This window comes from Arachis hypogaea, chromosome 5, assembly GCF_003086295.3.
Source record: "Arachis hypogaea cultivar Tifrunner chromosome 5, arahy.Tifrunner.gnm2.J5K5, whole genome shotgun sequence".
NCBI classification, from domain to species: domain Eukaryota; kingdom Viridiplantae; phylum Streptophyta; class Magnoliopsida; order Fabales; family Fabaceae; genus Arachis; species Arachis hypogaea.
In genome coordinates, this window is record NC_092040.1 from 94,497,602 (window position 1) to 94,513,359 (window position 15,758).

At 24.1% G+C, this 15,758-nt stretch overlaps 1 protein-coding gene across 1 annotated transcript; it reads right to left on the bottom strand.

The window, feature by feature from the left end:
- Window positions 1-10,228: 10,228 nt before the first annotated feature.
- LOC112802020 (uncharacterized) lies at window positions 10,229-13,070 on the bottom strand. Its single transcript, XM_025845007.3, has 3 exons — window positions 12,375-13,070; window positions 11,424-11,620; window positions 10,229-10,791 (listed from the first exon to the last, which is right to left on the bottom strand). The coding sequence occupies exons 1-3, from the start codon at window positions 12,727-12,729 to the stop codon at window positions 10,375-10,377; spliced, it is 969 nt and encodes a 322-aa protein (XP_025700792.1). The 5' UTR covers window positions 12,730-13,070; the 3' UTR covers window positions 10,229-10,374.
- Between the last annotated feature and the right edge of the window lie 2,688 nt (window positions 13,071-15,758).

A 15,758-nucleotide genomic window follows, 5' to 3' on the forward strand; every position in this document is an offset into this window, starting at 1 on the left:
AACTCTCATCTCCTATTATAGCCATCAACCTCCTCAATGGATGGTTAAGATTAAATCTAATCAACGGTCCAAATTAATCATCCAGAACCTTCTTTCCACATATCTATCCTACCACAACTTTCTAAATGTTTCTAGATTATTCCATACAACTCTTTATACTTCTATATACATCTATACTCTTCTAGAATACTCTGTGACCTTCCAAAGTCTTCTAAAACCTTCTAGGATATTCCGGGACCTTCTAAGACATTCTGGAACGTTTCAGAATCATCTAGAGTATTTTCAAACACTCCAAAAAATTATACACACTATTAAATCTAACTTTATAAAATTTACCATGACAGTACGCTCTCTTTTGATCTTTTCCCATCTTTTTTCTCAAAGATAGATGAGAAGTAAAAAAAAACATGAAGATCATATATTTATGGTAAATTTTATTTAATATTTTCTTAAATAAAGGATAAATACCTTCTATAATAAATTTAATAATTATTAAACAAAATTAATTATGTCATCAAAATAATTAATATTAATTCTTAATTTAATTTGAGTTTTGATAACTAAATTAATTATTTATATTAAAATACTTAAACTTCATACTTACAAAATTACATAATTCTTATATCAACTCCATTAATAACTATGGAATTCACTATCCTCATTTCATTAACACCTTATTTACTTTTATTTTTATTTTAAATTTATGATTCGGCCTTTTAATTTTTCCTTTTATTTATTCTTTTTAGTTTTCTTTTTTCTTTGTATTGTTAGATCTAACTAATATATGTATAATTTTAAGAAAAATTATAAAATAAGATATTTTTTATAACTCTTATAATTTACAAAAAAATATTATATTTAATTAGTTTAATTAATTATAATGTTCAAGTTAAATTAAAAATTAATATTAACTATGATAACATAATTTATTTCATCCAATAATTATTAAATGTATCATCATAAAAAATAATTTATTTTTTATTTGGGAGAAAATGGGATAGAATTTACTTATATTTATACATATGGTTGATGAAAATTTTAAGAACATGGCATAAACTTATTACATAGTAAAATGGGATTTATATATATAAAAATTGAATTCTTTAAAATAAACAAGTTAGTAAAATAATAAAATAAAAAGTTAATCATCATTAATTTTATAATTTTTATAAAATATATATTTTATTATATTAATTTAAAAGTAATTAATTTCTCACCTTACAAAAAGTTTAAAAAATCTTGACCCATATATCTATGTCATGCTAACCTCGAACCATTTTGAGGGTGGATTCATGATCATCGTCTTGTCCATATTATTGTGACTTGAATCTATCTGTATTCTAGCTGTAACCAAATAATCTGATTCCTAGTTTTTTTTTTTCTTCCTTTGATTAATAACTCATTTATGTGTACATCTATATAGTATTTAATATTGTATATTGAGATAAATTTTTCACATAAAAAAATTAATTTTAGGAAGCTAATTTTTTTTAGTTAACTTTTTTAAAAAGTTATTTATTTATTTTTATTAGAGTATAATTAGAATCAATTAGATCAATTAGTATTATTTAACATATTTAAATATTTATTATAAGATATTATATCTTTATTATTTTGATTCTCTTAGTACATATACCCTTTTATATTATATTATTTCAAACAACTTGAATACACACAAACCTTTTTTTTATTACTCTCTCTTATTCTTTCTAACATGGTATCAAAACTATGATATCTTCCTTGAGAAAGATAGGTTAATTTTTTTCTAGTAAAATTATCGTACTTTTCATACTTTTCTTTCGTACTATTTTTTTTCATTTTTGTTGTCAATACTTTGATGTTTTTAATACCTTACTGATTAACTCATTCACTACTTCCCTATTCTTAGAGAGAAACCATATATTTTTCGGTATCTTCCGATAGTTTACCATCTTTTCACATTTTGTCATTTTTCAGCAGTTTTTCGACAATTCGTCATCTATTCAACAGTTTTTTGGCAGTTAGTCACTCTTGCGATAGTTTCGTCTACATTTCCTTTAGCAGTTTCGTCTGTGTTCCTCCCTTTCGGCATTTACGTTTGCGTTCCCTTTCGACAGTTTCATATGTGCTTTCTTGTGGCATTTCTCTCTGCGCTTTCTTTATGACAGTTCCGTCTGCGCTTCCTTGTGGAAGTTTCATATGCGTTCCTTTCGGCAATTCCTTCTGCGCTTCTTTCCGATAATTTCACCTGTGCTTCCTTTAGGCAGTTCTGTCTGCACCCGTTCTATCAGTTTATGTATTTTTTTTATTTCGTTATTTTAAATAAGTTTCAAACTCAAGTTGTCACTTGAGTTTGAGGGGATAAATTATATCATTAACATTATTTAGCATATTTGAATATTTATTATAGAATATTATGATTTTATTATTTCGATTCTCTTAACACCTATAAATATCCTTCTATATTGTATCATTCTAAATAATTTAAATACATATACAAATCTTTTTTTTACTATTCTCTCTTCCCTTTCTAACAATTTTAAATGATAATTCTTTAATTTTAATCATAAATTATAAAGTCTAAATCTAAATCTTTTAAAAAATAGGTTTTTAAAATAAAAAAAGTAACTAACATTAATTAACTAAAACTAATATTTTATACTTTCTCTAAAAAAATCCATTTTGATTCTCTTCTTTTTATATGTTGTGATGTACTGTACCTCATCAAATTTTTGCATTTTCTTTCTTAAAGAAAAAAATTTCAGTAATTATATATTAAATAGAGAAAGCACGAAATGGACACTGAAAATGCGCTCTGCCAATTCCAGTTAATGTGTTCATCGAGGCTATTTATTATTGTTTTTGAGTCCCCGAAAAAAAATATATTGTTTTCGTCTGATTCAGAAATCAACATCAAGCAAAAAGGGCATATAGGATATTCTCCAGATTTTTATTTTAACAAAAAGGTTTCTTTAAAAAAATAAAAAAAAAGAAAGAAAGAACGAGTAATTAATAATGAACTTTGCTGTAAAAATTTTATTACTAATGAACTAAGAATAAATACTTTATATTTTCAAAATTCTGCAAATAAATTTTTATCCAATAATGTTTTCTGATATAGTATCAGAATCAAAGCTAGGATCTGATCTATACGTGCAGCTGAATAATGATATACAGATGGTGATGAATGAAGTAATTATATATATATGAGTAATGTTAGGGGTCAGTAATTTTTGTGATTGTTAGCTGATGGTGTGAGATTGGTGTGATATTTTATTCAATGGCTCACCTTTTTCTGCTTATTAAATGCTGGCCAAAATTCAATAAAACTGCTGGCCCTTAGACTTTTCCTATATATATATATATATATGACATACCATATATAACGTGGAAATTAGTTACCACAAAACACAAGTTTTAATTTCATTCGAGACAAAATAATATGATTAAAATTATTGTATATGTCATAATAATGATGGAACCAATAAAACAAAGTATATAAAGTTGTTAGGAAATAAAAACACCACATTGAAAATGATATTCATCAGTGGAGAATGCGACGGCATTTAATTTTTCCCCACCAGAAGAGTAAGAACAAAAGTTATTGTGGTCCTTCTGTTCTCAATGATTATTATTATTATTATGCGAGAAAGTTTAGGAAACAGAAATTTTATTAAAATTTGATCAACACTTAATCAGTAAAAAAAATAAGTAATTTTATATTATTAGATATAATTTTATACAAAAAATATTAATAATAATTAATTAATAATTATAAATCACAAAATTTATTACTTATTTAACACTCCTCTTATTATATATTACATTATGCTGAGTTTGATTTTAAAAATGGTGAATGCTCCAATACTTTTAAAATTGTGCCTAACTTACCGAAAAAGGTAAATAGATAATATTTAATAAATTTTAAATATTTTATTTTTTATTTTAAATATTTTATTTTTTATTTTTAAAAATAAATTAGACAATTTAAACATCATAATAAAAGACACCATAAAATTCACCTTTAAAAATAAGATAAAGACAAATATTAAAAATAAAATATAAAAAATAGATATATAAAAATTAGTATTTTTATATTTTATTTAATAATATATTAAAATAAGTTATAAAAAAATTTATTTTATTTTTAATAAAAAATTAAAAAAATACAATAATAAAAAATATAATTATAAAAATAAAAAAATATATTTTTATTAGTATTTTTGTATTTTTCTATTAGAATACACTAATTTAATATATATAAAGACAATTACGTAATATAATTATAAAAATTTGATAAAAAAATAATTAAAAAAATAAAAAATAAATTATATCTCTTATTAATATTTTTATATTTTTTAAATATAATTTTATGTCTTTATACTTTTATCTTAATATCTTGTGCCTGTAAATAAATACACTCTTAAAGATCTTTATACATTTAACTCATCAATTTGATCTATTCATCAAAAAAATAGTTTCTTTCAAGTTTCACCTAAACTTATTTCAAATATTAGTTCAAGAATGTCTAGTTTTACCAAGTTTTCAGTTATGCATTGAACTGGTGGCAACAATTTCGTTCTCACTTTAGAATTTGTCCTTATTAATTAGGTTAATTAATCAAGTTTTTGACACCATATCTAAAAATCTCTCTTCTATTGAAAGGTTCTTAATATATAGTAGGGATTAGAAATTATCCTTCATTACTAATTATTAGTAATATATAATATGGTATAGTAATTGATTTTCAGCAAATTTCTGAAAACCAAATTTATTATCGGGAACAGGTAAAATTAAAAATTTAAAAGTTTTAACTAAAATTTATAGGATCAAACTGAATATAATAAAATAATATTTTCATATATATTTTAAATAAATTATTTTTTTAATTTATTATCTTAAATCAGTTAATCACTAAAATATCGTACCAATTTAACTGATTATCTGATTTTTTTATTTTTAAACAATTAGCTACCAAACACTTTTATTTTGAAACAGACCAAATTTGTGGTTGATTTTCAGTTAATCGAATTGAACTGGCTTATCCATTTCGATTTTTAGAACCATAATTTCCAACCTCTCCTTATATATTATTTTTCTTAAGTTTGTTGTAACTTAGGAAAGTGGATATATATATATATATATATATCTCAAGATAATAATCACTATATAAGTATATAATATATATGTATCACTTTCATAATGCATGAGTAGTGACTATAAATAGCAGTTCATGATGTCCCAAAATGGACAAGAGTTTAATAACTCATTCGTCGCTGAACATTTTGTTTGCTTTCATGTGCAGCTTCATATGGATGCAATTTTCCTTGATTTTGAGGAATTAAGATAGTAACTTATCAATGCTAAATTATCGGACAAATTAAATCAATGAATGCGACAAAATGTGTCATTGTTGGTCCAGTTTTTATTTATTCATATGAAAATCATTATTTGTCAAGTTGAATAAGTTTTTGTGTATTCTTTTAGGGGGACCAAGCTAAGCAAGGTACATATTTTACATGCAATGAAACATGACCCATCGTAACTAATTTTGGCAACAAATTAAAATTGAAGCAAGACCTATAATATATAAAGTTAATTATTATAAATAAATTGGTGTGAGTATTTGATAACAATGTTGTTGTTGTTGTTGTTGTTGAGTGTTGGTGATGTCATATTTAACTTCTCACATATAGTAGTTGTGTTGTCCATATATAAGAAACAAAATCTTATCATCCACAAAATTATCATGTGAACATTAATCGAACAAGTATGTATGTAATATATACAAAAAAGAATGATTCGAGTGAAAAATTCCAAACAATAGGACAACTCACAGATGGTTACAGGAAGTAAAGAAGACATGGATTGTTAGTTGAGGAGGGGTCATAATATATAAAAAGTGCTTACAATTATATATGACATTTCTTATTTAAATCATAATTATGTAGTAAAATCTATCAAACTAATTTTTAAAAATAAAAGATAAATGATTTTATATATATATATATATATATATATATATATATATATATATATGTTTATGATTATTAGATAAAATTAATTAACTTATCATTGGTTAATTTATCTACTCCAACATTCCACTTACTTAGGTTTATAATATGATACAGAAAAGTATCATTTATGTAAAATGGAATTCATCTGATTTAATTTTGACCATTATTATTGCTGAAGTAGTGAAGTGCAATGAAATTTTAGTTCTTGTAGACTTCTAGTATACTCAATATTTGAGTAATAATTTACTAATAAATTATTTGAAACTTAAAGAATTTTTTTCTTAAAAAAATTACAAACAATTTTGATCATATTTTACAATTGTTTTAATTTGATTACAAATTATAATAAACCTTTTGCATGGGACAAATAATTTGCAATTAAATTAAAACAAGAAAAATATTAGAAAACTATTAGAATTAATTATTTTTGGATATCACTTTTAATTATCAACTCAAATTTTTTAGAGAGAAAATGAAATTAGTTATTATATATTGGACAAAATTAAATATTGCTTACCTCAATAGTCTTTCTCTTGTTATAAATATCATCAATATCATATTCTTAAATTACGAGGAACTTCTAAAAAAAAATGAATGTATTAAACCAGTTTAATGGTCAAGAGGAATTATGGCTCCTCTTTATTATTTTATTTCTACTACTTATTGTTGGTTGGCTAAAAGCATTATAATTGTAGGGGTAGAACTAGATAAAATATTATAGAGAGAGACTAAAAATATTTACATAATAAAATAAGATTAAAATAAAATTTTAAAGAAAATCAAACTAAAATTTACATATAATTTATATATAAAAAATTAAAATTAGGGGTCATTGTCCCCCTTTACCACTATGTAGCTATACCCTGTATAATTGCGTACTTGTTATGTAATAATAGTAATGTTTTAAACCAATTTAGATTGGTCGAGTGATCAATTCACTCATCTGCTTAAACAAATGTCAAAAGTTTAATCTTTGTCTTGTGCATATAATAACTCATTGACCAACAAAATACTTTTAAATAAAACTTAGATTCACGACAGATTAATCTTTAATCTGTTAGACTGAAAGATACACAAACCAAAAAAAATAATAATAACATTGTAAAATTTCAATTGACTTCTCAAGTATCTTCTTGAGAAGTAATTAACAAAATTTCAAACTTCCAAACATGATTTATCTTCACTAATTATTCAATGAGCCAAATCTTGACTTCGAATCTAGAATAAATAATGTATATTCATGTGAGAAACTACTCATCATGGAAAGAAAACACATACATACAAAAAGCAATTTAGTAGCATATACATAATGCAAAGAAACTCAAATGATGAAGTCTTTTCTTTTCCTTCTCATTAGTCACCAAATAAACCCCTTGAATTGATTTTCAACTTAATAATAATGAAGACAAAATGCTAGGCATTTTCATGATAGAATGTCCCAAGTAGGTTGAATCGGCATATTCTCCTTTAGATTTATTTGTGGACAAGTTTCATTTTCACTCAATCCATTATCTTCAAACATTTATAGTCAAAATTCCTATATGCGTCTATTTTGTGGTCACACAAATATAATACCCAGATCCACACTTTGGATATTCCTTCTATGTATACTTTGAAGAGTTATATATTATAATTAAGAATAATTCTTTAAGGCATAAGATCAATTCATCATCTTAATTCTAAGTCCAAAGTTTATTTTTCAAGGGAATAATTGTGGGTCCATCATTATTAGTGTTAAATTTGACAATTCAACAAAAAATTTTCCTGCCGCGTACGTTGAGATGAAGTATAAATGTGGAATAGCTAAGAAAATAAAGTAAATAAATAAATATAGAATTTTATTACTAACAAGTGTCATTAGACAACTTATTAAGGTGTCAAATATAAAAAAAAAAAAATTGTTTTAGATGAGATAAGTTTTTAAAGAATTTATTGAATAGAAAATGTATAAAAATTAAGAAAAATTTTCAACATATATGTATAGACACATTAACTTTTTGGTTTTAATTTCTAATTTTTAAGCTAAAGTTATCCATTAGTCACCAAATAGTTATTGTTATTTTCTCTTCTTTTTTCTTAACGGAATAATATTATAAATTTCAACTAAAAAAACGTCAAATTCTTAGTTGCTGTTAATAACGCTGGGTGTACATGTGTACCTAGCATTATTCCTTTACCTAGTTCTTGGGACTTTCTATAAGATTGAAAATCAAGAAAGCATCTGTTTTTAGAAATAAAAAGTGAAAGGTTAACACATCCTTATTACTTAAACTTGTAACAGTACTGGTAGTATACTAGATATTATTATGAGCATCATACATGTGATACATGAGTTCGATCGGTGAATTCAATACTTTTTTTAGTTTTCAAACTGTATTTTTTATTTTCGACAGATTAAAAGTTAATTCGTTATGAATCTGAATTTTATTTAAAAATTTGTCAGTAAACAATAAATTACTATACATGCAAAATGAAATTCAAATCTTTTAATCTTATTTAAACGAACTAGTGAACTAACCACTAAATCATCTAAACTTATATGAGACAATTCAATACTAGTAGCACTAAGGAGTGAATATTCAATTGAATTAACATGGAAAATTTTAACCAAAATAAATTGGCTATATTACCTTAAAGCCACGTGTTTCTATCGGATATGACAATTTTTTTTTTGACTTTTTGTCAACCTAAAGATGGTACCTACGTTAGTTCCCTTTAAATATTAATTATAACATAAATTATTTATTAAGTAAAAATACTTTTGGATAAACATTTTTACAATAAATTATTAAGTTTGTGTCTTTTAACTCGATACATACATGTGTAATAATTGAGAAAGTTTTAGTGGCCAACAATTTTAAATTATCAGTATTAGGTCTTTAACATTTTATTGCATTTGAGTTTTTTCTGAATTGATGTACAGAAAATACTGAGTAATTGATGGTTAAAAATAATAAAATTTATTAGTCTTCTTAGATTAATTTAATTGGCCTTAGATTAATATTAGTCTTCTATCACTACTGGCAGTAATAACCTTGTTTTTGAAACATTATTAACTTACCATGAACATGACAATTGACAAATAAAAAAGTGTTCAGTAAATATCATGTAACTTCAGGCGATATCCTTACCTTAAAGAGAAATAAGAAATAATAATTCAAAGATTATTACTTTGGTAAACAAAAATATTACGTCTACATAAAAAATTAGTTACTAAATTAATTATTATATATTTATATATAAATATATATGTATTATTTCATATTCTTTTAATATATATTTTATATTTTAACATATATTTTATATAAATAATTAATTGAGTAATTAATTATATATATACATATATATATATATATATATTATATATATATATATATATATATAACATGGTTATGTACAGAAAATATGACTTATTATTTTATTTTATTTATTAGTTTATATAAAATCCCTATCCAAATTAATGTATAGGTCCAAATTTGCAATTTCTTAGTTTATATATGCATACTCTTAATCACTCTCAAAAATCACGAACTTAGTTACATTACTTTATTGTTATAGAAAACCATTATTTCATGTAATACAAGTTAGTTTGATCAAGCGTTCCTATATTTATGCTAAGGTTTTATTGGACTAATTATAATATTATATAATCATCATCATCACTCAACAAGAATAGAGCAACTCACTATTCATCTTGAAAATGTGTCCGACACATGTTTCCCGTTTCTTTGTAATTAACTATATGTTGATTGATGAATGCTTAATTTTTTTTCTTTGGTTAAAATTTCTGATTAGCCATTCTTAAATTATTAGACCAATTTAATTAAATTTAATTTTTAAAATGACTTAGTCGTATATAATATTATCTTAATTATATTTATATTAAAAGCTAGACGGCCACTACAAGTGGTCCATAAATCTTCTCAACACACAATAAAACTTTACTACTTTATCGAAACTTTCTTCTTTTAATTGAAAAAACAAAGTTGTATAGCGCCAAAAGGTAGGAGTTGATCAATGAATCTTTGTCCAATCACTTGTTTCTTTTTCCCATCATATGTCTCTAACATGTTGAGTCATTGACATAGCAAAGCACTTCACAAGATTATTGAAAAACTAATAACAATAATAATAATATAATTCCATGAATAGGGTATAGATGTCCATGACATGATATAGTAGATAAATTATTCAATTGAATATACATATCTATTGAAGTACTATACAAAGAATTTAATTAGTATATAATCAAATTAAAATATCTTATTATTGCATAAATAATTATAAGTGGTGTATATCCCTAAAAGGGTGCATATCTCCCTAAGGAATATTAATATAAAGAGTGATTAATAACATGTAAACCTTAATATAATTTGGTTTAAGTAACACTAATTGGACCAAAAAAGAAGGAACTGGGGGATGTTGATTTATTTTGATCTTCTGGGGCTGCAAGAGTGAGCTCCAAATCAGGCACTGTCGACGAAGAATTCATGTGTTGTTGATGATGAGGCCAAAATGGTTGAGCTTGATGTTGATGTTGATGATTATGATTATAATTATCATGGTTAATGGTTTTTACTTTTAGGTCATTATCTGATTTGATTTCTTGATGAAATGGGGTAAGGCGCCCTAGAAGTGATAGAGTGGCATGATCAATGTCATTATTCTCAACAACTTCTTCTAATTTTGACTCATTACAAACAATTACACTTGAATTATCTCCTGATTTGCAATTAGATATGCCACCAACATCATCATGAAATTCTGTTTTTGTGTTATTGTTGCCTATGCCAACCTGCCATATCCACCAATTACAAACTTCAATTATTGGGATTCAAAATACTATGCATTATTATTAAAAATAGTATTTGTTTATAAATTCATATGGTATTTTATATATTTTTATTATATTTTATAATACATTTTATATAAATAATTAATTGGATGGCTAATTTTTTGTAAAATAAACAATATAATCCCGATTAAGACCATCAATATAATTATTATCTTTATAAAAAATATTATATATACATATATACCAAATCAATTTTTATGTACTCATATATAAATATATATATTATTTAATTTATTTTTAATGTATATTTTATATTTTAATTTGTATTTTATGCGAACAATTTTATTTTATTTTCTTTTATATACAAATAATGTGATTAATTTTTTTTATATACAAATAACGTGATTGTATATTTATACCATAGATATAAGTTTTAAGCAAATTATTGCATTAATAAAAAGTAACCAACATATCTAAATACAAATTACTTCTAAATATATACATTGACTTTTAGATGTTAATAAATTTGTAAAAAAAAAAAATCCTCTGTTTAATTAATTAATTTCAAATTTATGTAAAGAAATGGAGAATTGTAGTATAAGCAAAAAAAAAGTAAGAAGTAGTATACATACCAAGTCAAAGAGACTTGAGCGTCTCTTCTTCTTATTGATAGTTGCCAATCTGAGAAAGTATTTTTGAGCATGGCTTGCAACTTGGGTTGGAGTCCTTGTGGTCACATAGTTTCTAGATATTCCTCTCCAGTCACCCTTTCCTAGTTTCTCAAGTCCAACCAGGAAAGTTCTGTGCTCTTCTTCTGTCCATGGTACTCCTAAATAGTAATAATAATAATAATAATATTATGATTATATCCCAGAAAAATTGAATGTTATATTAATTCATGAATATAAAATCATAGATGAGAATAAACACAATGATAAAGTTTAATTTATTTTGCAATAAAAATTAAACAGCTATTATATATATACTCCATACTTCCTAAACCATTTCATACACTATATACTTCCTAAACCATTTCATACACTATGTAAATCTATATATGTTGATGAAAGATGAATATATATAATATACAAACATAGAAAGATAAGAATTATAAAATAAAGAGTAAAATATTTTTTTATTTTTTAATTTTATTAAAAATATTCATAAATTTTATTTGTTTTAATTTTGTTCCATAATTTTTTATTTACATTAAATATATCTCTGACGGTTAATTTTTTTAAAAATTTAAGACCAATTCAATAATAATTATACAAGAATAACCATCAACACAAATAAATTAGGGATATTTATCATGTATTATTATTGAACTAGTCTTAAATTTTTTAAAAATTTAGCTGTCAAAAATATATTTAATACAAATCGAAATTCTTTTGAACAAAATTAAAACAAAATAAAACTAAAAAGTATTTTAAAAAATTTTGGACAAATTTTAAAGACAAAAAAATAGATTTTATCTAAAAGTAAGAAAATCTAATTAGTATAGACGACATTATTAATATGTGAAGATTGTTTGAGATCGAAGATTGTAATTAAATTATGATGATTATTGATAATAAAAATACCCTTTTTCCTGTCTTGCGGGGGAACGATGAGACCATCTGAAAGGTAGCCAAAAGCAGAAGAATTATTGTTGTTGTTGAGGGTGATGTTATCATCAATGGGTAATCTTGAAGATGAGAAGGAAGAAGTAGTAGTAGTTGTTGAAGATGAAGAGGGCAATGAATCCATGCTAAAACTTTTCTTCATTGCAACACAACATGATGAAGATGATATATCAAGTTGAACCCCAAAGAGCCTAAGCCCTACAAAACTATTATTATTTGTTGTTCCTCCTCTCATCATCATCATCATAGGTGATGTTGTGCATGTTCTTGAATTGTGCCCTATGTTCCCACAATGTGAACACTTCCTCCCCATTCTTGTGTGTGATGATAATAATAATTAGAATGAAGAAGAGAAGAATTGAGAAAGCAGCAATAAGAGATGTGTTTTGGAGGTATATATCATGAGTGTGGGGTTTATGAAATTGGACAGAATTTTTCGTTGCTTGGAGATAGTTTATTCTTCGATATTTAATCTTTTTATTTTTTATTTTTTTACAAAATTTACTTTCCTTATTTTCCTTATTTACTTTCCGAACTTTTTATCAGTTAAAAAAAATAAAAAATATTTAAAATTTATGTTATTTAATATTCATCAATTACTATTAAAATTAATACATACCAAATAAAATAAATTTTGACTATTTTTTTTGAAAGAAAAAGAATAATCGTGCTCACAAGGATATATAGATAATAGATAGATTCCCTATCTTATTATTTCAGAATATGGGTTATTTGTGTCTCTGGATCTATTAACGGTACACGTGTATCTATCTATCTTGGATTATTGTTGGAAGTTAATTTGACCATTCATAAATTGCAGATCCAAAATCTATATTAATTGATTGTTGATGGTTAACAATTTTTATATACAGGAGAGATCTGTTTAATTATATTAAGTACAATTAAATTTTGTTCGAATCAATTTTTTTGCACTATAGATGTTGTTGAATTATATCATATTATTTTGGCTTGCCAAATTTCAAATTCAAACATCAATAAATATATAATCAAATTAAATAATCATATTTGTTTGTATTTTTAAATTATAATATATATTAAAATAAAATATTATGATAATATATTAAGTTAATTCAAAATTTTATAACATTTTATTAGAATATCAACGTATTGATGGGAATGAATCCCTTCTTGTGTGTTTAATTACATATGGAGTTTAGACTTGGATCAATTAGTCAAAGTCTACATAATAAATACTTTCATATAGCTAAGCGTATGCTCTAATTTACCTATCTGAATTTTTTAGTTTCTAGCTATAAGTTAGATTTCACCTATATTAAGAACTTATCAAAATATAATTAATTCAATTTTGATTCAGATATTATTAGAATAATGCATTTTTGTGTGTACTGTAATGGTTATTGGAACATGTAACTGACATGTTTTATGGATCTAACATCGCAAATATTTCAAATATACTATAGTGTCAATCTTTGTAAGATAAATAAAAAAGAATTTTTTTTAACCCTACTAAGGAGAGTTAATAGAATATTTAGACAATGTGTACAATGAACTATTTATTTGGTCTAATATATGTTAAAAAATAAACATCCAAAGTAAAATACTACTAATTTCTCAAATACAATACACTCATATTATTCAGAATAACCATCCGAATACCAAGAATATAATAAACATCTAATATCTCTATACCTCAAATACTCCATTGACTCCTTATACTTTTTCTTTTTTTTATAAATATTAATAGAAATACTCAGTGACCAATAATAATATTTATAATAAAGTTCAATTAAATACTTTTAATTATATTTTTCCTTTTTTTTACTCAGGCATTTACAATTCTAAATTTCTAATTTCTTTCTTTTTGTTGTTTTTTTTTTCTTTTCCTGCTCTGGTGCATCTTTTCTTCCTTCTGTGTTTTCTTTTAGTTTTTTTTTATTTTATGAAAAAAGAACAAGAATAAACAAGAAAAACAAAAAATATTTTAAAAAGGTTAAAAAAATTAGACAAAGAGCACAAAAATAAAAAATATAAAAATTTGTGAATGAAAACATCAAAATTCTACATTCAAAGAGAAAATAAGCTAGGTTGATGTAACATAAATAGAAAAGCTTAAGACAAGTATTTAAGACAGAAAATTTTTAACAAAAATACATAAAATTTGAAAAAAAAAAGAAAACCGAAAAACACCATTTTTTCACACAAACAACAATATTTTGATCAAACAAAGAAACTTGTTTACACAATTTTTGGACAATAAATACAAATATTTTAAGAAAAGTATATAAAGAAAAAAAATGCATAAATCTTTTTGTTTGGTGGTTCGGTTGCCGAACAGGTCAGATTAGTAAGGTGAGCGAAGGGTGAAGAGTTGGAGTTTTGTGATCTTCCAAGCTATTGTGATATAAAAGGGGAGTCACCTGTAAAAGAATTTCAACGTCCAAGTCAAAATTCGTACAGATGACAGTAAAAATGAGTGGATACTAACGTACCGTGGGAGGTAAGGCCTTCTCTTATATATTCTGCTCCTAGAGCAGACCCCACAGGGTCAGACTTATCTTTCAAAAAGTTTTTCTCTCTAGGGTATCATGTGCCTTGCCAGAAAAAAAGGAATATTCGAATATTTCTCTCGGTTCGGATCTTATGATCTCGTTGGGTCGGCCGTCCGGACCGAAACGATGCGCCATTGGACCGAACCGAAATACGTTTGATGATAAATACACAAATTTTGAAAACGAAACACACACAAAAATTCAAAGAAAAATAGGCATAAAAAAATATTTAGAAAAAAAATCACAGAAATAAAAAACAAAACAGAAAAATTTGTGAATGAAAATACAAATTCTGTGTTCCAAAAAAAAGTAGGCATGTCACAACCATATTAAATATCCAAACTTATTTCCAAAAAAAATTTAATTGGATATTTTGGCCTCCAACAAATTTTATTATTTAAAGTCCTCAAAAATTATTCTTATCGTCAATCAATGTGTCCAATTTTAATTCTTAAATATTTTTAGAGAATAAAAATTTATATTAGGAAATCAATTTTAGATATTTATTCCACATCTGTCTCTTTTATAGTATTCTATATTTTTTTATACTCTTTCTCTTTTTCTCGTTAATACACGTATAATTTTTACGATAAATAATATAAAAATATATATTAATTATATACTTCAAATTTTTTTAAAGATAAACATAGGTAGAAAATGCATAAATTCTTTTATTTGACACTGAAATTTTTAAGATAAACACAATTTTCATTAATATACACAAATGATTTTAGGAGAAATAAGAAAAAAAAAAACAAAATTTTTTACTCGAACGAACACAGAAACTTATTTATCTAAACTCAAATAATTT